Source organism: Bremia lactucae (genome assembly GCF_004359215.1).
Source record: "Bremia lactucae strain SF5 chromosome Unknown BlacSF5_NotPlaced_18_SHOA01000004.1_1233567bp, whole genome shotgun sequence".
In the NCBI taxonomy this organism is placed as follows: domain Eukaryota; phylum Oomycota; class Peronosporomycetes; order Peronosporales; family Peronosporaceae; genus Bremia; species Bremia lactucae.
Window position 1 is genome coordinate 548,189 of NW_027152030.1, and position 24,566 is coordinate 572,754.

General features: G+C 45.2%; 3 protein-coding genes across 3 annotated transcripts; 2 read left to right on the forward strand and 1 right to left on the reverse strand.

Annotated features, from left to right (window-relative positions):
* Positions 1–17,102: 17,102 nt before the first annotated feature.
* CCR75_006049 (uncharacterized protein) lies at positions 17,103–17,291 on the forward strand (the record flags this gene model as incomplete). Its single annotated transcript, XM_067964121.1, has 1 exon — positions 17,103–17,291. One exon carries the CDS (start codon positions 17,103–17,105, stop codon positions 17,289–17,291), a length of 189 nt encoding a protein of 62 aa, XP_067822198.1.
* A 1,494-nt stretch (positions 17,292–18,785) lies between these two features.
* CCR75_006048 (uncharacterized protein) lies at positions 18,786–19,616 on the forward strand (the record flags this gene model as incomplete). Its single annotated transcript, XM_067964120.1, has 1 exon — positions 18,786–19,616. One exon carries the CDS (start codon positions 18,786–18,788, stop codon positions 19,614–19,616), a length of 831 nt encoding a protein of 276 aa, XP_067822199.1.
* A 108-nt stretch (positions 19,617–19,724) lies between these two features.
* Positions 19,725–20,757, reverse strand: CCR75_006047 (uncharacterized protein; the record flags this gene model as incomplete). The annotated part of the gene is made up of 5 exons (XM_067964119.1): positions 19,725–20,081; positions 20,116–20,176; positions 20,264–20,289; positions 20,374–20,584; positions 20,657–20,757. The coding sequence occupies 5 exons, from the start codon at positions 20,755–20,757 to the stop codon at positions 19,725–19,727; spliced, it is 756 nt and encodes a 251-aa protein (XP_067822194.1).
* Between the last annotated feature and the right edge of the window lie 3,809 nt (positions 20,758–24,566).

A 24,566-nucleotide genomic window follows, 5' to 3' on the forward strand; every position in this document is an offset into this window, starting at 1 on the left:
CGACTTATCTGAGATGGTAGTCATTCGACGCACGATTGAGTTAAGCTCATCGTCACTTCTGGACGAAGCTGTTCTGGATGACACAGAAGCTGCACTTGTGCGCGGAGTGGGTCATCGATCCTAAAGATCCTACGTATCCATTTTATCCCTTTACTAAGGAATTTCAAGATGTATGTACCAATCCACCATCTATTTTACCCCCAGAGAGAGGTGTCCGTCATGAATTGACTTGGTTCCTGTAACCAAATACTGCGAACTCGACAATATCCTTTACCGAAGGAACAGCGTGACGTTATTGGCAAATTCTTCCGTGCTAAGCTCGAGGCTGGAATGATATTGGAGAGCAAATCTCCAGTGTCAAAAACCCAAATAGTAAAAGGCGCATTGCACATGCTTACAACAAGCTTAGTGATGCCACTATACAAGCCCAAATCCCCAATCCTAGAGAGGATGTTCTTCAGAACAATATGGTGGGATATACAATGTGCAGTGCACTTGACTTAGTCGATGGTTATCACCAACTGCTCATGCGAGCTAGCGATATCCCGCTTACTGCGGTGAGCACCCCAAGCGGTATGCTATGTGAGTGGTTGGTTATGCTACAAGGGCTTTATAACGCTCCTGCAACATTTAATCGTCTTGTGACGCAACTGTTCCGCCCTCATCGAGGTTATGCACAGAAATAAGTCTCTGCATAACCTCGATGAGGGCGGAACAGTTGCGTTCTGTCCATAGTCGTACGGAGCAGGGTCGATCGAATGTGGAGAACCTCATAAACCATTTGCGAGCAGTGCTCGAGTGCATGCGCACAAATAAATTGTATGCCTATGCCTCCAAATGCATTTTCGGCGCAGAAGAAATTCATTTTTAGGGTGCTTTATTGGGAAGCGATTCCTTAAAGCGGATCCAGCTAAGGTAAAACGCAAAGTTGATTGGCCGGTTCCTAAGAATCAAAAGGATCTACGTACATGGTTGGGCCTCGCAAACTACTTGCACAAATATAGCGAGAATTACGCTGATATGGCTAGGCCATTATTCAATCTCCTTAAAAAGAATACGGCTTGATGCTGGACAAGCACAGGGCAATATGCTTTTCAAGCAATAAAGGAAAGTCTATCCATGCCCCGATTCCGGCACTGCCAAATCCAAGTTGGCCTTTCAGTGTCGTCTGTGACGCATCGGATTTTGCTATTGGCAGTCCTCTGTGTCAAACTGATGATGATGGGCGTGAACGTGCAATTGCGTTCCAGTCTAGACAGCTTAAAGCTGCGGAAAAGAACTTCTTAGTTCATGATAAAGAGTTGCTTGCAATGAACTATGTTCTTGTCAAATTTTAGAGTTCATCTGCTAGGCTCTAAGCCGTTTGTGATTTATACAGATCACGGGTCGTTACGCACTGCGACTAAGTCGCCCTATCTCTCACAGAGAACGGCTCGATGGTTTTTCTTTTTCTTCGAATACGATTTCGAGGTGTAGTATAAGCCTGGCAAGCAGAATGCTTTGGCTGATGCGTTATCACGCAAGCCGGATTATGAACTCTCTCATTTAACGACTATGATGTCGCCTATAACTGAATTAATCCGTTCGGCTTAAGTCCAGGATGAACCGTCTGTTGCTCTGCTACGAGCTCCAAAGAACTCTGTCTCGGGTTTTAAAACTGTCGGCACGTTAACGTGCAAAGTCACATCAATTTTCTATCGATAGCGACCTGTTGCTTTATTGCACGGACGCTGCGGATACACCGCGCGTCGTTGTTATTCATGATGAGGGTTTGAGGAGTATGAATTATTTATGAGGTACACGATACTGATTTTGGTGGCCATCTCGGTAGAGAGAAAAACTACGGCTCTGTAAGCTAGACTTATTGGTGGGCCAAACTTTATATATAAGTCAGCCATACTGTCACACATGCAAAACTTGCGAACGGATTGAACTCTCGGCACATGCGTTCGGTAACAAGTGAGCGAGTTTATCACGACGCGATTTAGTGTCTTAAGACATTTGATGGATACGATGGCTGACAGCCAAAAAAAAAGAACAAACAGATGTCAAAGACAGAAGCTGTATTTATTCTTATATGGCCGGAGACCGAGTTTTATTTAACGCTAAAAATCTACCTACTAACTTATTTTCCGCGGTATTCAAGACCAATTTGCGCCCGCGCTTTATTGGACCATTTACGGTCGTGGCCAAGACGGGCCTAGCTTACACGCTAAAACGTTCCTAGCAAGCTGCGTACACACACAGTGTTCTACGTTGGCTTGCTTAAGCTAAATCGAGACCCTTTCCACGTGGGTGTAAAGGCGCTTGCGCCGAGACAGGTGGTCGTGCCGCAAATTGCTGCATCCTCACCAGGATGTCCAGTTGGTCCTCTAAAAGCGGTTGCTGACGCTCCAGCTGCGAAAGACGGCTCTGAACCGCTTCAAACGAGCTCTTAACCCGAGCAAGGCTCTCATAAAGAAGTTGCATTTCGTGCTTTAGAGCATCAAATGCTTCCGCTGAGATTTCGGCCCCCTTTTGCGCTGCTTGATGCGAGGGGAACCGTCAGTTACACGCGGAGAAACTTTTAAAGCGACGTCGTCGTAAGGCAAATACCATTATCTAGTGAAGTGGCTAGAATACCTCTATCTGAAAACTCTTGGGAGTTTGAGGTACCTCTTCGGCAAGATTGCCCGTACGCCGTTGACTTTTTTGACCGCCAAGCTCAGGGTCGACTCTCGTCCAACGACGCTTCCCACCACTAGATGGAATAAGGTTGATCTATAGCCTCAGTGCGGCTTTGATCCATGGTTGCACGGTCAACCGAGGCACTGAAATATCGGCTAGATTTCTTTGCTTTGTGGCGTAAATGCCGAACGTAAGTGGCCTTTGGCCTTAAGCTTGGCGAAATCGTAGCGAAGCCATCGTTCCAAACGAACAGCAGCCACATCCGCAGACTCTCCGATATTACAAATAGTACGGAGGCGGTGAGCCCGGTTGACCCAGTTCTCAGATGAGACTTCGTTTTCACTCCTTGTTTCATTTGGAAACAAAACGATTGGAATTTTCCTCACTGAGGTCACCGAAGCGCCACGGGCTTGATAACGTAAGCGAGTCAGATACTGACCTCGCGTCATTACCTTTGTCGTAAGGTTTCGCTAATGAGGAGCGTCGTGAGCAGCGATGTCCTCCGGCGTTCTTGCCATGTTACTAGGTTGGAACCTAAACAGCTAACCGTTCGGTTGTATTTTTCATTCCTTTGTCTCATGACAATCAAGCGTGAGTCACAGACTCTTAGCACCTTCCTCGACGATGAGGGAATGGCGGACTTTGGAAGTCACTCTCCATCAGAGGAGTAGGAGAATGAGCGTCGTTCTCTCACGCTTCTTCTCCGGATGAACGTCGGCGGGTCCCGAATTTGTTCCCAGAACGTGGTGCCGCTGATGTCTTAACTGCATTGAGCAGGACACGGGAGCCTGAGTCCAACATCATTACGAATCCACTCGATAAAGAGGAAGAGCAGATAATCCTCAAAGAAGAAAGAGCTCGTCATCGGGCTGCCGAGATAGCGAAAGCTAAAGCTCATAGTGATTATAGATTCACTCCGCTTAGTGCGGACGAGCGTCTCAAAGAGATAGCGGGTCACAGCTTGGGCATCTGGATCTCCGGTCTCACGGCGAGGACCCGGAGGAGATCGCTGCCCGCGACGCTCTTCATGAGCAATAGCTTACGCTAAAGGTATGACGCGAAGCCAGTATCTGACGCGTTTACTTGATCAAGCTCGCGGGGTTTCGGTGACCTCATGAGGGAAATTGCGATCGATTTATTTCCAAACGAAACAAGGATTGAAAACGAAGTCTCATTTGAGAATTGGGTCCACCGGGCCCGCCGACTTCGCAATAACTGGAATATCGGAGAGTCTGCGGATAGAGGTGATGTTCGTTTGGAAGGAAGCTTCGCTTCGATTTCGCAAAGCTTAAGGCCAAAGGCCAGTTACGTTTGGCATTTATGCCACAAAACGAAGAAAGGCCTAGCCGATATATCAGTGCTTCGGTTGACCGTACAACCTTAAATCGAAGCCGCACTGAGGCTATAGAACCACCTAATCCCACGTTTAGTGGTGGGAAGACCCTGAGCTTGGCGCTCAAAACGTCAACGGGTACGGGCAATCTTGCCGAAGAGGTACCTCAATCTCCCAAGAGTATACAGAAGAGGGGTACTCTAGCCAGTTCACCAGATACTGTATTGACCCTACAACGACGTCGCTTTAATAGTTTTTCCACATGAAACTAAAGGTTCCCCCGCGCATCAAGCAGTGCGGGAGGGGGCCAAAATTTCGGCGGAAGCATTTGATGCTCTACGGCACGAGGTGCAACTTCTTCGTGAGGTCCTTGCCCGGATTGAGAGGTCTTTTGAGGCGGTTCGAGACCGTCCTTCGACGCTGGAGCGTCAGCAGCCTCGTTTAGAGGGCCAGCTGGTTATCCTGGTGAGGATGCAGCCATCTGCGGAGTCCTGATGGCCAAGTTGTGACCCGCAATCTCGTTGAGACGCTCTCCGCACTAAGCGAAGTGAATCTATATTTGCTATGAGCTTTAGCTTTCGCTATCTCGGCAGCTCGACGACGAGCTTGTTCCTCTATGAGGACTGCCCGCTCTTGCTCTTGATCGAGCGGAGTCGTAATGATGCTGGACCCAGGGTCCTGTGTCCTGCTTAATGCAGCTAACACTTCAGCGGTACCACGTTCTGGGAATGGATTCGGGGCCCGCCGACGTTCATACGAAGGAGGATTCGTGTAAAAGCGACGCTCTTGTTCTCTATCCTCTGTTGAAATGCAATTTTCAAAGTCCATCATTACCTCAACGTCGAGGAAGGTGCTCAGAGTCTGGGACTCACACTTTATTTTGTCAGGGCATAGGAAAGCAAACCACAACCAAACGGTTAGCTGCTTATGCTCTAACCTCAAAGAGGAAATGAAGCGAGTGTTGTCACTCAGTGTCAACAGTCTGATGAGGGAGGGTGTAATGGGGCACACGTCGGTTGGAGAACCGTTGTTGTGGTACATTTACCTTATGGGTAAAATACCCTTTTACCATATTCTTAAAATGTTGATTGCTTGAATCCCATTTTTTATGGGTAACAAATGTAGTCGCCGCCAGATATAAATCTTGCGGCCAAAATTTTTTTTTTTTTAAATTAGTTAAAATGAGGTTTTAAAATAAATAATTAAACTAAGTGCAGTTCCCCTTTTAATATTAAATCTGTAAGTAACTTTCTAAGGCTTGAGCATGGATCTGTAAGAGAATGAAGCCTTTCTAAGGTATTTACTCTCGGGCACTAGTTGCCACTTGGTTCTACGAACCCCTGAATCCCTTGAACTAGGATTCATAAAGCTTTAATAGCTTGTACGACTCCCCGAGTTGTAAAACCCATTAACTCTATAGAATTAAGAGACCCATTGAGTCTAAAAGTCTTCGTCCGACTTTAGGACGAGGTAGCTCCGCTACAGTCTTGATCCACTTCTGATGATGTTGGTGTATGTACTGAGCGTAGTGGGCAACTTTGCACGTTATAGCCTGCCTCTCTGCACATGCCGCATCTTCTTTACAATGGGTTTTTAAAGTCATGAAAGCCTAAGGCCCTGGCCACAAACTCAAGCTTCGATGGATTTCTCTGCGTTGATCCAGGCGGCCTCATACGGCCTTGCATACGCACCGGTTCGCGCACTTAAGCCGCAGAAGATGAAAGGGCAAGAGCACCTTTAAGAAACAAGCGCTTTCGGTGGAGGAATTATTCTACTTCATACAGACATTCTTCTCAAAACATCTGCAATTGTTACCGAACTTGGAGCTCCATTGACCGTTGGTTCTGGCCGGTGCAACCATCAGTGCTGATCAAAATCTTTCACTTCTAATAGATATTTTCACATAAATAAAAGTAATGTAAGTCTCATTTTGAAATTTAACAGTTTGGTTGAAATGGTGATACCTAGAGATTGGTCTCCACGCGAACAAAACCCATGTGAGCAGGGGTACCCCATTGTTGTCTTCCAAATGTTCTCACAGTCAACAGCCACGTTTGGTAGAAAATACTGCTTGTGCGCACCCCGCAGACCTGCAACCGAGATCTTTCCCAATACTGCTGTCAGCACTGGATCAAGCTGCATGCTGCCGATCGTGCTTTCTTCGGCATATTGCTGCCTGCCGCTGGCAAGCTGCCCAACACAAGCAAGCTTGATGGCCGTATCCACGGTCAAAAGATCGCCTGAGATGACACGGTTAATATGTTGCGAAAACGTGAGGGGAGAAAATTTGCGGCAGCAATGTATATTTGCTACCTGTGGTACAGAATCTTTCTCTTAAGTGCAGCATGGACGCACCCGCGGGGTTGAGTTGTGGCCATAATGGCGCACACCGCGCATTCATGCGCTGACAAACTTTTCATAATAGATAAGGCAGACCTCTTTTAAGTTGCGCATCGTTGGATCAACATTTTTTTGAGCTGCGCGTTACCTTATATGAGCAATGTACTCGCTAAATGCTGCATCGTATCACGGGGTAGGTCGCTCGCATTTCCTTAAGCTGCGTATTGTATTTCCTGTTTAGGAGCGTTTACTAAAGAGTTCTAGGCTCCAACAAAATTCACGAATGCTTCCTGCGACTGAGTGGCCGCCCGTTTTTTTCGCAAAAATGTTTTTTTTTCTGATATGCCAACGACAGAGCAAAGCGTTTGCGAAAGGGAAGAAAGGGAAAGTCTCCGAAATTGTAGTCACGAGCGCCAGCTCAAGGTCTGTCACATATGAGAGCTGCTGCAGTTGATGATTCATCCCGCAATCATTAAAAGTTTCTACAAGCTTATTCATCGCCCAACGATAATCGGCTGTTCTTTTGTTCCACATGAAACAATAGCAAAACGTAAACGTCGCGCCGTAATGCTAACTACTTGCAGCAAGAAGGGCCGTAGCGGTTCGCCTTGTATGTTGCATCAAGCAGTCAGATGCTCCTCTTGCTGTACTTGTTGCAAAGTGTATTTGCTGACGGTGAAACAGTGTACAAATATGAAAGCTGCACAGCTGTTAGCTATCATGATTAAGATAGTAATCATACATGGATCTACGAAGTGTTGACCTAACCTGCTGGCTATCCGGAGCATGCTTGGTATGATACGTGGCATTTGGCATGCGTTCAAGGTTGTCAAGGAGCGCATGCAGAGGGGAGCGACCAGCCAACATATTAACTCTATGCGCGCCGTGCAGATTGTAAATATCTTGCGCTGTTGCATTAATGCCAATTCCCTCTCCTTGCTGGCGTAAGGCGGTCACGATGCGGCTTGATGCAACTCCTGATCTACCTAGAGCAAGCACAAATTGCCGATCTTCCAGGGTCAATTGTCTCCCCTTCATATGAGAGGAAGGGTGCTCAAAGGCACCAGGTTGTGTTCCGCACAGTCAACTTTGACCTGCCACGTGGCAGCTTCTGGTCCCGTTGTCGTTCTTACCTTCTCAATTGACAGTTGAAAGGAGCGACCAATTCTACGGCTCGAAGATGCACTTTTGGGAGGCTGGGGTCCTAATGACCGTTCCAGCTTGCGGCATTGCAACTTTTGACCATTGACGTCCCAGTCCGTTCTATTTACAGCTGTTTCACAGCTTGACGGATGCTTACAGCATATCCATTTTCGCGGGCAACTATATTCGCTCTTGCGAACAGTGTCAGCGCATTAAGCCGGCACCGCCCAGCAGGTTGATTTTAAGAGAGCTAAATTTCACGTCTAAATGGTCAATACACGGAAGTGGTCACGTAAGGTTTTCGACGCGATATAGGGCGAACCTTAGCCAATCAAATACAACTAAGGGCATCTTAACAAAGAGCTAAGGGCATTTTGACGGATCCCCTTAATTTAAGTAGCCGCTATGGCCACAGGCATTAATACTTTGGCCACAGACAAAACTACTACGGCCACAGGCAACTGATATAATCAATCAAAGATCACAAAACGTTTTGATTTTACGAAAGGACGTTATGGTCGGCGTGAAAATGTGCGTTGAAATATACTTTCCTGCATCAGGGAGCGACATATGACGTGCGGTATACACAACACAGATGCCGCACCGACGAAAAGAGCGCTACTTTGATAAAAACTATCCTAAAGCGTGTTGAAGGCTACATGGCGCGCGCAGAATAGCTTCTGTGGATGCTGGAGAAGAACAAGGCTCCTTAAGCCGTGGCAGCAGCCGTGGATGTGGACAAGTAAGACTTATCGGGAATTGCTTACGATGTGGTATCATCAAACCTGACTGAATTATTCTTTTCACAGACTAGAAAAGGAGGATGACACCGAAACAATCGCGAAAACAGCCAAAATCGCGCGGTTTGCTGGCGAGCTCAGCATTAATTATGCTGTGCTGCTCCATGCCTGCTGAGAGTGCTGCGAATATCTAGCTTGATTCGTGTTGAATTGCACAAATTTGCGATAAACATGGGTGGATCCGAATCTGCTGTAATTATCTAGAGTGTTTGTTTGGATGTAAGTATGGCAAGATCAATTTATTCTAGATGCAATGTTGTGCTTGTCTTTGTAGTTATTTGATGTATGAGTAGATGTAATTGTGTCCCTTTATAAACAGAATTATGTGTCCTCATTTATATGATGTGAACCGGAAGGGTATTCATCGGCCATTTTCTATTTATGACATCTACATTATTCAGTAGTTGGCCTGGCAAAATTGTGGTCATGTCTGTGGTCGTAGTTATTTTGTCTTTGGCCGTAGAAGTTTCGTCTGTGGCCTTAGTATTAATGTCTGTGGCCATAGCGGCTGCCTTTAATTTATTCTACAAGATATTATTTGGACAATATTACTTCCACCTTTACATAGTAATGGTCGGAAAGCTTATCCATTGGTAGATATAGGCCAGTATATATACTTGCTCCGCGGTCCAGCCAGCACTGAACGCGCGCAATAAGAGAGACAGATGAGACTTTACTACATACTTTGTATTCGTATATAATTAATTTGTATTTGAAAGATAGAAATAGAAGAACATAGTTATAATTGTTACAGTTTACTTTTGACCTTCTTTAAAGCAAATATTTAAAAGGGAGTCTTCCTCTGCACGTACTAGTGTACGTGAATTGACGTTAGGCACCACTAGCACTGAAGCAGCACAAGTCGGCAGTGCCCCGTTACACCTGGTAGCACTTTGTAGTTCGTCCAAGGACCACAGTTCCATCATTTATTATACGCATCACGTTTCACGTGATAGCTACTCCTTTCTAAGTGACATAGAAAGGAGTGCTGTCGAACAAATGAATTTAACGGTAGAAACGCTGCCATCTTGGCCATGCTGTCCGGTTTGGACAGAGATGCCCTCCATTCAGCCATCGCCAATGTTTATATGCTCATACATTATGAACTTGACGAGGCGAAGGAGAAGGTAGCCTTGCTTGATCAGCAAGGCTCTCAACAGGCAGAAATGTCGAGGTTACAACAGGTACAGACCCCTGTACCTGGGATGACGCACACGCTTCGTCCAGAAACCTTAAAGATTGATATATCTAAGTATAGAAGAGTCGAAGAAGACTTTTCTTTAGATGGTTTGTCGAGTTGGACGATGCCATAAGGGCTCGTCACATCGTCGACGAGCAAATGCAAGTCGCATTCGCTCAGTAAAATTTGGCAGGTCGTGCCAAAACCTGGGCACCAGGCCTTTGATTGCGCGACCCATTGTCTTAGTCGCTCGAGGCTTTTAAAGCGCGGCTCAAACAGATGTTGGAACTGAGTTCAGAGCTCGATCAGAGCTTCTGAAAATCAAGCAAGGCAAGCATGATGTCCACGCTTATGACCATCACATACGACTCTTACCGAGTTGTATCACGAACAACCCAGTTCATGAACACAAGTTAATTACGGTGTTCATACAAGGTCTTACGGATGGTCCCATGAAAACCCGCCTATTTCGCTTCGAACTGGATACGGTTGAAGAAGCAATATCTGTTGCCCTACTGATCCAGCAACCTCAAGAGAATTTGCAAATCTCTTGCCGAAAGTAGCTCCAGACACACAATCATATGTCTCTGCACCTGGCGATAATGTATCCCTCATCACCTTGAAGTTATATTTGACAAATGATTTGACACTTAGAGCCCTAGTGGACTTTGATGCGTCGAATAACTTTATTCGTCGCCAGTCGCTAGAGGGTCGTAGGCTCAAATATGTTGAGCGCGACATGCGTCTAGCGTCAGGCGCATCGATAATAGTAATGAAACGCGTAGTGAATGTCACTACACGTTAAGAGATTTACAGTATGATGATGATTTCATCGTACTTGATTTGGATGACAAATTTGATGTCATCCTAGGTTTACCTTGGCTCAGAAAATACGAGTCAAGGATCAGCTGGCAGCATCAATCCGTAAAGATGCCTGCCACTTGTTCATCAGATGGCCATCTGATGAACGTCTTGGAGCGTCCACAAGAGTGTAGATGTACTACGAGTGAGTGCGGTGGCCTAACTTGTGGCACGGGCGTTAGTACGACTACACAAGATCACAGTGAGATTACTAATCACACTGTCGACTCAGCTGCCGGCAGCTGTGCGAATGCACAGGCAGCACCGAAAGTCCACCACTCGAAGAAGTCGAGTGGATTAAGACAACAATGTACGTCTAGCGTGCCACATTCAAGGAAGATACCGGTTGTCCAAATTGGATAACACGATGATCCTAGGTCGAGTAGACAGTCGACTGTAGAGGACCCGACTGTGATAGCGCAATCACAGTCGGAAGATGCTGAGGCGAAAAGTCCCCACGTACTTGAGGAGAAATCTCCTCAAATAGTTAATACTATAGTGACCACAATTCAGCATTTCGAGGGATTAGTCCCTCAGCAGTTTATGGATGAGTCCCAGGAAGAAACCGAGACATTAAATGTCTTGGTTAATGGCGGATCAAGAGTAGGCGCTTTTACTCTTGATCGGTGTGCGTCTTCGAATTTAAATTCGGATGTAACATAATTACCAACCCTAGAACCTAAACGGTTCTTGAGGGATCTGCATAGTGGTAAAATCAAGCTGACCTGCGTAGTCGTCACAGAGGACGAATACGCTACCGATATTCGGTCAGCGGTAACTTTTGTAGAGAACGAACGGGTTCTCAGCAGCTCATCGATGGACGAAAGTGTCCTCGATGGAAGGCTTGGATTGAGAGATATACTACTCAAGTCTGGAAGTCACTTAAGACAAATCCTTTATACAAGGATTTGATTGAAATCAGTGATGTATTCCCTGAAACAGTTCCATGCGAGTTGCCTAACGATAAAGGCACTCGACATGAGATCAAGCTCAATCCGGGCTCGAAATATTGTGTCATGAAGCAGTGGCCACTGCCTCGAAAATAAGTACTTGCGATCGATAAATTCTTTATCGATAGATTAAAAGCGGGCCATGTGAGTAGGTCAACCTCCCCACATAGCTCTCCGACCTTCTGTGTGCGAAAGGCCACAGGAGGGTGGCGGATAGTGCATGCATTCAATAAACTAAATGCTGCAACGACACCGGCTCAAAGGCCGATACCTAGAAAAGACGTAATCATAGATGGTACGTCTATGAGTACCATATTTTTCGTCTATTGGTCTGATGGATGGATTTTATCAAATGCTTATGCGTGAACGAAACACCCCGTACACATCAGTTAGCACTCCCAATGGGATGCTTTGGGAATGGCTAGTAATGCCACAGAGCATCCCATAGCTTAGTAACGCCCCTGCAACATTCAATAGATGCATAACGAATCTGTTGAGACCTGTGCGAGAATTCACACCGAGTTTTTTTACGATGTATTCGTCAATATCCGGGCCATGGACAGAAAGACGGACGTGGAAGTCCATAAAACTCAAGTTTGTCAGGTTTTTACACTTATGCGAAAACATAACTTGAACGCCAATCTCAAGAAGTGTATATTCGCTGCAAGCGAAATACCACTCCTCGATTGCATCATCGGTAAACACAACGTGCGCACTGATCCCGAAAAGATCAATGCAATTACCGACTAGAGCTGGCCAATTTCTTTGGCTAGCGGCATACTTGCACAAGTACTCACGCAATTATGCCGACATGACAGTTCATCTCTCTCTTCTCTTGACAAAAGACGAAAAATGATTATGGATCGCTGATTGTCAGCGCTCATTTGAAGGTATCAAGCAAAGCTTGATGCAATCGCCCATCTTGGTGATTACAGATCAAGACAGACTATTCCATGTTGTCTATGACGCCAGCGATTTCGCAATCGGCTGTGCGTTAATGCAATACGATACAGACGGTGCGGAGAGCGTTGTCTGATACCAATCGCGTCAGCTGCAACCAGCTGAACACAATTACCTAGTACTGACAAGGAACTCCTTGCCATGAAATATGGACTGACTAAGTTTAGGATCCTATCTTCTCGGAGTTAGACCGTTCATCATCTAAACGGACATGCGTCACTACGCACAACCGTAAATAGCCCATACCTTTCACAAAAAATAACGAGGCGGCTATCCTTCTTCGCGGAGCATAATTTCCGGAATATAAACCAGGATGACGTCGTAGCTAATGCATTATCACGCCGACCCGATTTCGAGCCGTCTGCGCATTCCAACAGTGAAAAAAATTCCACTGTTGCAACACTCATCTCAAGTGTTCCGTCATCAACCTTGTTTAATGACATAAAGAAAGCCTACACAGAAGATAAAATACTTCTACGTTCAGTGAATTATCCGATGAATCCATCCAATAAAATATTTAAAAATTTACCGGCTTTAAACCGATCGTCGTTCGATCGATATTACAGCGCGCAACGGCCTACTGTACTACACAGCCGAAGCCGGCGACACGCCACGTGTCGTCGTCCCAACTCACAATGATTTGCGCTTGCGCATCACGTATGAGTGTCACGATGCACCAACAAGTGGGCATCGTGGACGTGAGAAATGTTTCTCACAGTAAGTCGCGACTTTTACTGGCCCCGCCAGTATCAGTTCGTGCGCAAGTACATTCGTGCTTGCGAGGTATGTCAACGGGTGAAGCCTAGTCCTGCACCCCGTGCACCTCTCCAACCTCTACCATTTCCGGCAGAATGTCAGCAGTCCGTATCTATGGACTTCGTTTTCGGATTTCCCGAAGACGATCACAGAAACAATAGAATCCTTGTTTCTGTGGACAGATTCAGCGAGATGGTTTATCTTGTTGCAGTACCAGAGTCAATCACGGCTCCGGATTGAGCTCGTATCTTTATCGACACGGTATTCAAACTCCACGGTTAATCCCGTGAACTGGTCTTGGATAGAGATCCACCGTTCACGGCGGTGTTTTGGCAATCCGTGTTCCGAAAGATCGGAACACGGCTAACTGTGTCAGCCAGAGACAATTGGTGAGACGAGACACGTCAATCGCGTCCTCAAAGAGAAACTTCGAGGTTACGTTCAATCATATCCGAATTGGAGCGAGTTCTTACCGATGGCCGAATTCGCCATCAACAATTCGGTGCAGGCGTCTACAACGCATACACCGTTCTTCGTCAATGGCATACGCCATTCACGCATACCCATCCAATTAGAAAGATCCTTTAGTTTTAAGGGAGGGTGAACTCGCACGAGCATAATCATTTTCGGCTCATGCTCATCACGCGTCGAAGTTACCAACGATGCGAGTGATGTCGATGTCGAAGCAATCGACATCGAAGATGAGAAAGATCTCATGTCAGTGCGCACAAAGCGCACTGGAATAGACAAAACAAATGAGTCGGCAGAGATATTTCTGCTGGCTCGAGAATCAGTAGTCCGTTTCGTACAGGATTCCAATGCTAACGCAGTGGACTGTCAGAAACGGAACGCAGACAAATATGGAAGAGATATTATTTAGTTCAAATTATAAGGACCTAGTACTACTCTCTACGGTACACTTACCTAAGAGCGTAGTCACTAATGTGGGTAGCAGTAAACTACTACCCAAGGTCATTGGGCCATTCCGTGTCCTGCATCGCAGAGGCAATGCGTACAAAATAGAATTGCCACGTAGGATGCGAACGCATCCTACATTTTACGTTGGTCGGCTCCGCGAGTACCTATCAGTACGCAGTTTCTTCCGAGGACGGATCTGACGACCCTTTTGAAAAATCCCGAAACGATTCTTGTGGTCACGAACCAGATTCTCATGCTTAATCTGAAGATTCTCATGTTGGGTCAGAAGATCCTCGAAACCGCAATGAGCTGACGACAGCTCATCAAGAAGATCGTGATACTTCCGTTCGTACTCCAACATTGGGTACGCACTCTTCGAAAGGTCTTCCAACCGTACGATATAGTGAGCCTGCACCGTCTGCTCCAACAAGTGACGCTTACCGCGCTCTCTTGTTCAAGACCCTCCTCCAATACATGGAGAAAGCGATCGAGTTTGTCGATCTTCGACTCTAGATCCGACACATATGTCGGATCTAGTTTTTCCTCCTCCGGCACAACGATTAATGGATTCCCACGGTGGTCAACGTTTTCGTGTGGAACGTATTACAACCACCGTAATGTGGAGGGACGGCGAACGAGTTATCTTGTTCGCTGGCGCGGTTATCCACCTTCGCATGAAAGCTGAGACCCAGCTGGTTGTTGATGTTGAAAGCCTTGTCCGTCAGTATGACGAGACCCATCCGATGAATCAGAAGGTCCATCGGAAAACACGCATCCCGGCGCTTGTAAATCGATTGCAAAACGTCAATCGCATCGCGCATCTCGATAGATAAGCGAGCCTTTCCCCAGGGCGAAGAAAGGGAATAGACATCCTCTTTTACTCGCTTCGTGTTGTCAATACCCCACGTGAGGCATGGAAGTCCTGCCTCACGAGACAAGCGATGCAGTTTAAATCATGCACCGGTTGAAGTTAGTTTTTTAGTCGTAACGCGAATCACGTTAAGATTTTGAAACCAGGCTTTGCGTCCAATGTCTTTGACATTGCGAATGAACGCTTCCAGGCTGCATCAACGAGCTTTATCCCGCTTGTTGTTGCCATCATAGCATCGATGCTTAAGAAAACATCGAGATAGAAAATATCAGCGCGAAAGCTCTTCGCGCTGGGATCAAGGCCATGTAGCTTTGTCGCAATAAATAAGGTATATATATTAAGAGGATTAGTCTCTTCAGACAAGCGACTAATTAGCTGCTCGGGCAAAAGCCATGGCTTCTTGTCAGGGGCAAGACGATATATTTAGTGTCTACGATCTCCTGAGTGGTACCCACTGAAGCAAGGGTAACACAAGAACTTTTATTACGATGGCTTACGCCATCTTCATCACCACGCACAGAAATATGTGCGCGTGACGGCACGGGAGACGGTGCTGACGATGAGGAATCATCCTCATCGTCGGAATCGAACATGCTGTAGCGAATGCTACCAGCACGTCTACTCGAATAAGCCCCCTCATTCGAAGGCTCATAGTCAGCTGCCTGACGATGATCAGAAGACTGTTCTAATCTCCCCAAGTCGGACGATATGGCCGACTCGCATTCGTAGTCGACCTCCAAAGAGGGGTCGCATTCACGTGGTGTATCACCTCGTGCACCCGCAACATTTAGAGTTGTGGGAGAAGATGACACTACGGCAGACGGAACGTCTACTGTAAGAGACAATAATGCGTCGCCCGCGGCTGCATGAACCGCAGCCGAAGGCGCCGCACTATTCGCATACCGCATGGACTTGTTAACCATGTGATAGAATTAAAAATGATGAATCTGACCTATCAACATCATTTTTAATTAAGTGGTCTTATAGTGACCACTGGTCTCAGTGACAATCAGAGTGAATGTCGTTTAAGGGAGGAATGATGCAAAGGGATGTTCCGTTACATGAAACTAACACTCAAAGGTTGTGAGTTCATATATTATCTAAAAGGTATATAATATTTGGAGAATGTTGCTTTACATAGTAAAATTCGGAAAGCTTATCCATTGGTAGATATAGGCCATTATATATACTTGCTCCGCGGTCCATTCAGCACTGGACGCGCACAATAAGAGAGACAGATGAGACTTTACTACATGTTTTGTATTCGTATATAATCAATTTGTATTAAGAAGAAAAAAGTAGATGAAATTAGTTATATTAAATACAGTTTACTTTCGACCTTCTTTGTTTAAAGAGAGTCTTCCATTGCACGCACTAGTGTACGTGAAGTGACGTGAGGCACCACTCGTACTGAAGCATTGCGAAGTGGACTTGTACTGAAGCAGTACAAGTCGGCAGTGCCCCTTAACATTGCTCCTTAAGTCAGAGCAAGACTTATAGACTCAAAGAGTCACCTAGTTTTATAGAACTTATAGGTTTAACAACCAGTGAATCGTACAATGCAGCGGAGCTACCTTGCTCCTTAATACAGAGGAATACTGTTAGACTTAAAGAGTCTCTTAGTTTCATAGAACTAATGTGTTTAACAACTCAGGGAGTAGTACAAGCAATTAAATCTTAATGAATCGTAGTTCAATGGATTCAGGGGTTTGTAGAACCAAGTGGCAACTAGTGCCCGAGAGTATGTACCTTAGAAAAGCTTCCATCTCTTACAGATCAATGCGCAAGCCTTGGGAAGGCACTAGACGCTTTAAGATCATAGGGGAACTAAACTTATATCATTTTCAAAATCCAAAAACCTTACCCTAGCTAATACAAATGGATTTCGGCCGCCAGATTTATATCTGGCGGCGACCACATTTGTAACCCATAATAAAAGGGATATTAGTAATTTACTATTATAAATAGGAGAAAGGGGTATTTTGTCCATAAAAGGAAATGTACAACAACAACGGCTCTCCAACCAATGTGTGATCCTTCCTATACACACGTGTAAAGGTTTGAACATTCCCTAAATTATAGGTTGAGCAGAGCAAGTCCGACTTCCTCCTACGAAATGTTTCTTTGCTGGTGGAAGCTGAAGATCTTATTGATGAAAAATGGTCTGCCGAGAGATGGAGAGATGGCTACAACTACTCACAGCACATGAAGGAGATGGGACAGGATGAATTTTACTCGGCTACGAGCCGCTTTGATGCTGGCGAGGAGCCCCGAGGAAAGTTGATCTAGAAGGCGCACTACCCAGTATTGATGATAAGATTGAATGCCCGATGCTATTACGCTGATCACGAATGTCATGGATGAGGACCTGAGGAAAGCACTTGCGAAGGACGAGGCTTTTGAAGAGTTGGATGATTATTTCGTGAATCAAGTGGCTGAGGAGAACGTGCGCCAAAGAGACGTCGATGACTTCTACTATGAAGCGCATATCGCGAAATTCATATATTTTTAAAATTTAATTTTGTTAAAAAACAAAAACAACAAAAATTTATAGTAAAAAATGAGGCAGCAAGCGGCGCTGGGCCAATGCGTCGCGGCAGTCTTTGCAAACGGTGGCCGGCCGTGTATCGTATCAATCTTTAAATACTGAAAAATAGTTTACCGCCAAGCACTCTTAGGTTATTGCAACAATTGTCTGCTTTAGTTTCCTGCGCTTTTTTAAATTTAGAGCCCTTCAACAAATTCATTAGCATTTTATCAAAAATTTTATCTCTAGCCAATCAAAATACCTCAAACTTAGATGGGGTGGGGTAAGCAAAAACCTGGGTGGGGGTTTCGACATTCCCTTATTTCATTAAATAAAGCTAACTTCCCCTCTTAATCTTAAAGCGTCTAGCCTTCATAAGGCTTGCGCATTGATCTGTGAGAGAAATAATCCTTAATAAAGTATATACTCTCGGGCACTAGTTGTCACTTGGTTCTACGAACCCCTGAATCCCTTGAACTAGGATTTACTAAGCTCACCTCAGCAACAAACACTCGGTAATTTCAACAAGGTGCTTCTATATGAATGCGACAAAGTATCTCATTCGAGCTATAGACGCGTTGTCGTTCTTCTTAGCCGTCCGTTCAAAGTCAATCGACTCCCATCTGGCGCTTTGAAATACAAATAGAGATGTTGTTTCTTGCAACCATTCAAAAATGAAATAGCACGGCACTTTATTATTTTTAGCCAATCAAAACACCATAAACTTAGATCGGGTGGGTTTAGCGAAAACCTGGGTTGGGTCTGTACATTTTCTAATACAAATCTAAAACCTTACCCTAGCTAAATAGAAATAGATTTTGGCCGCCAGATGGCGACTATATGATACCCATAATTGGGATTTAAGTGATTAGCTAATTTAAATACAATAAAAGAATATTGTACCCATAAAGTAATCGTACCACAACAATGTTTCATGAACCGAAGTGTCGCTACAATGCCAGTATATTGCCAAGATTTCGAACAACTATTTTGAGTCAATCTTACTTTCGCCTCTTTTTTTGTGCAAATGGGCCCTCGCTTAACTCCCTATCATTCGGAAGTGTAATTTTAGTTTGTTGATAGTTTTTATATCTATCTATCAAAAGAAAATGTTGCAGTTTTTGCACGCTGCGACGATTTTGACTCTGAAAGGACATCCTACGAAATGTCCGTCTTTTTTCTGCGCTGGAGGTACACGGCATCGATCTTCGATCATAAAGAAGAAGCTAAGTTTGTATATGTGACACCCCTTTTCTGTATTTCGTGCTAATTAAACGTTTCGAAACTCCTCTTATTGGCCACAGGGGCATCGACGGAAGCTACAACTCAGGTACCGGCTGGCGTTTCACTTTTAGATATTTGACCCAGCTTCAACGTGCCAAATACTTTACACAAAATCTTACGGTAAACACTGTAGCTATCCACTCCAAGTCGCACAGGGCTCGCTCGCAGGATTACTCCAAACTCCGTCGCCTCAACATGTTCTGGTCCGCGGCCTTAGACTTAAAGACGCAGCGGCTTCCCTGTCGATCGTATGGATCCTTTAGCCGCTCAGATGTTATCAGTAACAGCTTCCACATCCCGCAAAGTATCCCAGAGCACCAACCTGTGTCACAGTTTACCTCTCCGCTCCCCGATCGGCGTCGCATCGAGGAGTACATTGAGCACCCCGACACTGTCCTTGCACGTGCACGGCAGGTAACAGAGCACACGCAGACGGCACTTAAGCTATTGCTGCAAGCTTCCGCCCAAACCGCACCTAAGCAGAACATTGCCCTGGAAATGCACAGCTTTAGCAAGACTGGTACTTTCGCTACACTGGCTCGTGAAGTAGAGCTAGCTGAGTGCACGGCTCTACTAAAACCGCTCCACAGCCGTGAGGTGCTTACAACACAAGAAAGCAGAACCGAACAGAACTACTGGATGCAGGAGCTAGAGCGACGTCGCGCCGGTCTTCAGAAAAGTAGACGTCGCACGTGCACGCCAATGTCTGAGAGAGCCACCACATCGCCTCTTAAGGTTGGCGTGGTCATGTGCTCTGTGCCACTGGTTCTTGTCATTGCATTCGTGTTATACATGTTTATATTTGGCGATGCATCCAGTGACGTGATTAACGTTGTGTATCAACCTATGAGCATCGGCGAATTTTCCATAAGGCATACCACTGCTGGGCTAAATGGACTTAGAATCGTTAGAGCTATCGCTCAAGAGCGCGGTGAGCTACATGTGGACAAAAAAGATTTTGTGACGGCATCAGACGTACTGACAAGTCTACGCAGTCCGCAAAAGGAAGAAACAGACGAAAGGTAACTAGACAGTGAGTAACTAAATATACATGTCAGCACAGCAGTGAAGAAGCCATCCATTAGATAGGAAATCAAACAATGAAATGTGTAACATTGCTCTTTTCGGTGTTGACTAAGTTGTAAGAAAAAGGTTAAGCAGACCCTTAAGATAGGCAACAATCTCGCCAGCACCCAATTTGGATTCGCCATAAATGCGATCGACAAACGTTATAGGCACCTCAGCGATGGAGTACTGACGCTGACGGGCTCGTACAAGAATCTCCATTTGAAAGACGTAGCCCAATCCCTGAATTGCGTTCATAATGTCTTCGATCACGTCACGTTTGTAAAGCCGAAAGCTACCTGTGAGATCGGACACCGACGGATTAAGAAGCACGGTTGCTAGAAAATTGGCCACTCGACTTGTCAGCTTGCGACGTAAGTCCCATCCGTAAACCTGGAGTGCACAACACCAACCACCGTCTTTATACTAAGTCTACAAGTGTTCCTTTAGAAAAACATACACCGCCACCCGAGACGTAGCGCGTGCCCGTAACAATATCATAGTCACCCTCGGCCTGCTTCCTGTACCCATTTCAACACAGCATAGCATGAGGCCGTATCCTTATCGTACATCGTTTATTAGCCTTCATCCTTTTCGTCATGACGTACTTGATAAAATCCAGAATGAACTTGGGCTGCATAGCGAGTTTAATCAACACAACATTCATTTACTACTATAATGTGCCGATAAAAAAGTGGATTTAAGTGTTTTCGCTTACATGGTGCGATAGATCAGCATCCATTAGGATCACAAAATCACCTGTTGACTGCTTCAGACCATCGCGATAGGCCGATCCGAGGCCTAGTTTGCCCTTGCGAGGCAAAATTACAATTTTTCGTTTGCCGTATATCTGCTGCAGCTGACGCGCTGCTTGCAGCGTTCCATCGGGGCTATTATCTTCAACGATTACAATTTCGTAGTTGAGCTTGCTGCAGCAACCATTGCAAAAGACCAAGAGTGATAACGGTACGAATTCAGAGCGGGGTAATTATGGCACGCACTTTTCGACAAACGTCCTGTCCAGCAGCCAGACAATCAACGGTAAATTTTGCCGCTCGTTGTACGTGGGCAGCAGCACCGAATATTTATGCTTGGAAGTCATCTTGTGAAAACGGGATTCAAGTGTCCACACAATATGCGAAAGACCGACACAAGTATTTTTTAATTATCGAATTTGGCTGCATTCTTTAAGAAAATTAAATCAAGCGTCAAGGCTGAAAATCGATATGTTTGCAAGCTGCGAATTTTTGTATGGCTTATACTAAGCAGGCGCTGTATGGCACAAGACGATTTAAGAGGTCTTCATTAAAGCTAGCTAGACAGTGCCTTCCGGATCAATTTCTCTTCGTTCAAGATAGCACGCGTGGACCTGTATTAGTGGCTTCATTCGTTGACTGTAACAGGGTGTATTGTTACATGAAATTAACACTAAAAGGTTGGTAATATAAATACTATCTAAAAGGTAGATGATGTTTAAAGAATAGTACTTTGCATAGTAATATTTAGTAGGTCATTATCTCTACTTGCTCCGCGGTCCAGTCAGCACTGGACGCGCGCAATAAGAGAGACAGATTGTAACGGGGTGTATCGTTACATGAAATTAACACTTAAATGTTGTTAATAAATATAATATCTAAAAGGGAGATAATATTTGGAGGATATTACTTTAAATAGTAATGTTCAGAAATCTTATCCATAAATAGGTATAGGCCATTATATCTATTAATCCCGCAGACTAATCAGCTGCAAACGTAAACAAAGAGAGAGAGACAGATAAGATTTCAATTGCGTGTTAAGTATGAGTTTATAATTAAGTTAGCATTAACATATAGAAAGAAGAGATACTTTATTATATTAATACAGTTTTCATTTAACCCTCTTACAGTTAGTCGTCTCAAAGAGAAGACTTCCTCTGCACGTACTAGTGTACGTGAAGTGACGTAAGGCACAACTCGCAACTGAAGCAGTGCGAAGTGACTCTAACTGAAGCAGTACAAGTCGTAGTGCCCCGTTACACAGATGAGGCTTTACTACATGTTTTCTATTTGTATATAATTCATTTGTATTAAAAAGATAGAAATAGAAGAACTTAGTTATATCAATACAGTTTACTTTTGACCTCTTTAAAAGCAAGCATTTTAGAGAGAGTTTTCCTCTGCACGTACTAGTGTACGTGAAGTGACGTGTGGCACCACTCGCACTGAAGCAATACAAGTCGGTAGTACCCCGTTACACCTGGTAGTACTTTGTAATCCGTCCAAAGACTACAGTTCTATCATCTAACATGTGCATATTAGATGATAATGGAAATACGCATCACGTTTCACGTGATATCTACTCCTTCTAAGTGACATATATAGGAGTGCGGTCGAACGAATGTGTTCGACCGCAGGGAATGATGCCATATTGGCCATACTGTCCGGTTTGGACAGAGATGCCCTCCATTCAGCCATCGCCAAGTCCATACAACATGAACTTGACGAGGCGAAGGAGAAGGTAGTCTTGCTTGATCAGCAAGGCTCTCAACAGGCAGAAATGTCGAGGTTACAACAGGTACAGACCCCTGTACCTGGGATGACGCACACGCGTCGTCCCGAAACCTTAAGAAATGACATCTCTAAGTATAGAAGAGTCAAAGAAGACTCTCTATTTAGATGGTTTGTCGAGTTGGACGATGCCATAAGGGCACGTCACATCATCAACGAGCAAATGCAAGTTGCACTCACTCAATCAATTTTGGCAGGTCGTGCCAAAACTTGGACATTGAGCCTTAAGTTGCGCGGCCCATACGTCTTTGGGTCGCTAGAGGCTTTTAAAGCCCGGCTCAAACAGACTTTTGAACCCCTAGGGCTTAATTCAGAGCTCGTTCAGAGCTTCTGAAACTCAAGCAAGGCAAGCGTGATGTTCACGCATATGCCCAGCACATACGACTCTTGGCGAGTTGTATTACAAATAACCCAGTCCATGAACACACGTTGATTACGGTGTTCATGCTAGGTCTTACGGATGGTCCCGTAAAGACCCGCCTGTTCCGCTTGGACTGGATACGCTTGAAGAAGAAAAATCGGTTTCGGAACAGGAGGACTTTAGCTTGAGACAGGCTCAAGCTAGTTCGTCATCGTATCGTCCTCCAAGACGACACGAGCTTGAAGGTCCAGAACCTATGGACCTCTCTAATGTCGAAAGCGAGATACCTCGCTTTTCGAACAACAAGCGATTGCAGATGAGCAATCGCTGTCAAAAGTTAGGATACTATGCTCATGAGTGTAGTGCCCCACGCCCAGTACCGAGAGGTACTGGACGTTATTATAGACCGAATACCAAAAGGCAACCGTCGCGGGTCCGACGTTACTGCGAAATCGCAACAGCGAGGCGGACCGCCAAAAAGCGGACGGGGTCAGTAGAGTCGCAATGCTTACTGATCCAGCAACCTCAAAAGAATTTGCACATCTCTTGACATAAGTTGCTCCAGACACACAATCATTATGTGTCTCTGCACCTGGCGATGAGGTATCCCTCATCTCCTTAGATTTAAAAGTGACAAATAATTTGTCACTCAGAGCCCTAGTGAACTGCGGAGCGTCGAGCAACTTTAAATGTCGCCAGTCGCTAGAGTGTGGTAGCTCAAAAATGTTGAGCGCGGCATCCCTGTAACGAGGATGACGGCGCGTTTAGCGACAGGTGCATCGATAGCAGTAATGAAACGCGTAGTGATATTTTACTACACGTTTAAAAATTGACAGTACGATGATGATTTTACGTTCTGGAATTAGATGACATATTTGATGTAATCCTAGGTTTACCTTTGCTCATAAAATATGAGCCAAGAACCAGCTGGCAGACGCGATCCGTAAAGATTCCTGCCACTTGTTCATCAGATGGCCATTTGATAAATGTTTTTAAGCGTCCTCAAGCGTGTGGATGTACTACGAGTGAGTGCGATGGCCTCACTTGTGGTACGGTCGTTAGTACGACTGCAAAAGATCATAGTGTGATCACAAATCACACCTTGGAGTCAGCTGCCGGCGGCTGTGCGAATGCACAGGCAGCGCCGAAGGTCCACCACCCCAATAAGTCGAGTGGGTTGAGACATGAATGTACGCTTAGTAGGCGACATCCAAGGAAGATACCGGTTGTCCAAATTGAACAACACGATGATCCTAGGTCGAGTGAAGAGTCGACCGTAGAGGACCCCACTGTGATAGCGCAATTACAGTCGGGAGATGTTGGGGGAAATAGTCCCCACGTGCTTGAGGAGAAATCTCCTCAAATAGTTAATGCTAAGGTGACTAGACTTCAGCATTTCGAGGAATCGATCCCTCGGTAGCCTGGAAATAAATCCCACGAAGAAACCGAGACATTGAATGTCTTGGTTAATGACGGATCAAGAGTAGGCGTTAATACTCTTGATATGTATGCGCCTCCGAAGTTAACTTTGGAGATAATTCAATTACCAATTCTAGAACCCTAGCGGTCCTTGCGAGATCTGCATGGTTGTAAAATCAAGCAGATCTGCGTACTCGTCACAGAGGACGAATACGTAACCGACATACGGTCAGCGGTAACTTTTGCAGCGAACGAATGGGTTCTCAGCAGCTCATCGATCGATGAAAGTGTTATCGATGTGAAGACTCGGATTGAAAGATATACTACTCAATCCTATGAGTCACTTAAGACAAATCCTTTATACAAGAATTTGATTGAATCCAGTGATGTATTCCCTGAAACAGTTCTATGCGAGTTGCCTGAGGAGAAAGGCACTCGACATGGTATCAAGCTCAATCCGGGCTCATAATACTGTGTCATGAAGCAGTGGTCACTGCCTCGTGAACAAGTATTTGCGATCGATAAATTCTTTATCGATCGATTAAAACCTCCCCACATCGCTCTCCGACCTTCTGTGTGCGAAAG